This window comes from Myotis davidii, unplaced genomic scaffold (genome assembly GCF_000327345.1).
Source record: "Myotis davidii unplaced genomic scaffold, ASM32734v1 scaffold2001, whole genome shotgun sequence".
Classification (NCBI taxonomy): domain Eukaryota; kingdom Metazoa; phylum Chordata; class Mammalia; order Chiroptera; family Vespertilionidae; genus Myotis; species Myotis davidii.
Window position 1 is genome coordinate 80,161 of NW_006291200.1, and position 1,588 is coordinate 81,748.

The window sequence follows — 1,588 nt, forward strand, 5'->3', positions numbered from 1 at the left end:
TGGGTTTCCGATCACTGTCAGTGGCAGGGGGCTTCTTCCTGCTTTCCCTTTTGCCTCCCTGCATTGTGCCTACATATGCAGATTAACCGCCATCTTTGTTGGCAGTTAACTGCCATCTTAGTTGGCAGTTAATTTGCATATCGCCGTGATTAGCCAATGAAAAGGGTAGTGGTCGTATGCCAATTACCATGTTTCTCTTTTATTAGTGTAGATAACATATTCAGATAGTTCAGGGGTATATTTCCATCTTCCAGACTTTTAATAGTAGTTAGTCTAATTATGAAACTGCTGGTTTAGGGAGAAAACAGTTCATGAGAATACTGAAAAGCTTTTCCCAATGTAAAAAACAAAATTTTAAAAATAAAAAAAGAGTCAAGTTAACCCTAGAACAGAGATCTTCAAATTTGCCTTACTGTCCTCATGATATGTATATATATGTGTGTGTGTGTGTGTGTGTATGTGTGTGTGTGTGCTGATAATACTTTGGGTCTTTGAGTGCATGGAAGAGAGAACATCACATTATCACAAGAAATGGTAATGAAGGCTAGAGAGCATGGACAGAATAAGGAAAGGAAGAGGAAACATTTAATGGCTAGGGGAACAAGGGCACCATAGCAGCTGATGTAAACAAATTATGTAGCTCTTTAAGATCAAAGTTCTTTAAATCTAATCACGATTAATCTGTTTGAGTTCCCATGTAGAGATCTTTTTTTAAAAGTCTCTCACTATACAAAAGGGCCAAGGTAAAGACATAAAGATGAACTATGATTAGGATAAGTAAAAAGTCATATACAGTAAAACCATATTTCTTTAAATTTTATCATCTCAGAATTTATAACAAATTGACATAAACTAAGATGAAGTCTTTACAGATAAAAATAATCGCAATTAGTGGTGAATATTTTAAATATTTAAAAGAAGAACCTTTGGCCCTTAAAAACTATAGAAGTCTCATTTATGCTCTCTTTAACTCCAAAATAATCTGTAGTCACCCCTTTCCATCTTTTTATTTCTTTTGCTCATTTCTTAGGACCCATTAAAACCAGCTATTTTAAAATGACCACTTCTCATTTTTAACCAAACATATAAGAAAAACCTAATAAATAAGCTTTAGAAATATATTTTATGATCAAGTTGATTTTTATATCATGTATTACAGTATAGTTTTAAGTTTTCACCTGAGTTATAGATGATTGGATGTTTTTATCCTCCAACTGTTCATTTTCTAGTTCTTTGAAGTCCATGCTAATATTTAAAAGAAAAATTATTTGAAAGAAAGAAACAGCACTATAATTCCATATGACAACAAACATAGTTAAGTGGAATTAATTTCTTAATGATTTTTTAAATAATAAAGTTGTATCATAGTCAAGTTAGATATCTTTATAGTCAAAACAGTTCCAATATTCATTTTAAAGTTATTAACCAAAGTCATGTGTATAAGTTTTTAAAAACCATTATCATACAGAAGTGTAATACTTCTCAAAAGTTCATAATGCTGGGCATATCTTAAAAGCATATACTAGAAAACATAGCTCTTTATTTCATGCTTGACATCATTACCACCATGGATTTACCCTATCTTCCG

The 1,588-nt window shown here is 31.7% G+C and overlaps 1 protein-coding gene across 1 annotated transcript in view; it reads right to left on the reverse strand.

Moving 5' to 3' along the window:
- The window catches only part of ADO (2-aminoethanethiol (cysteamine) dioxygenase), a 6,047-nt gene extending 4,803 nt beyond the window's left edge, over positions 1 to 1,244 (reverse strand). The window contains 1 exon segment of the mRNA XM_015564350.1: positions 1,179 to 1,244. Within this exon segment, the coding sequence (XP_015419836.1) occupies positions 1,179 to 1,244 (66 nt within the window).
- Positions 1,245 to 1,588: the final 344 nt, after the last annotated feature.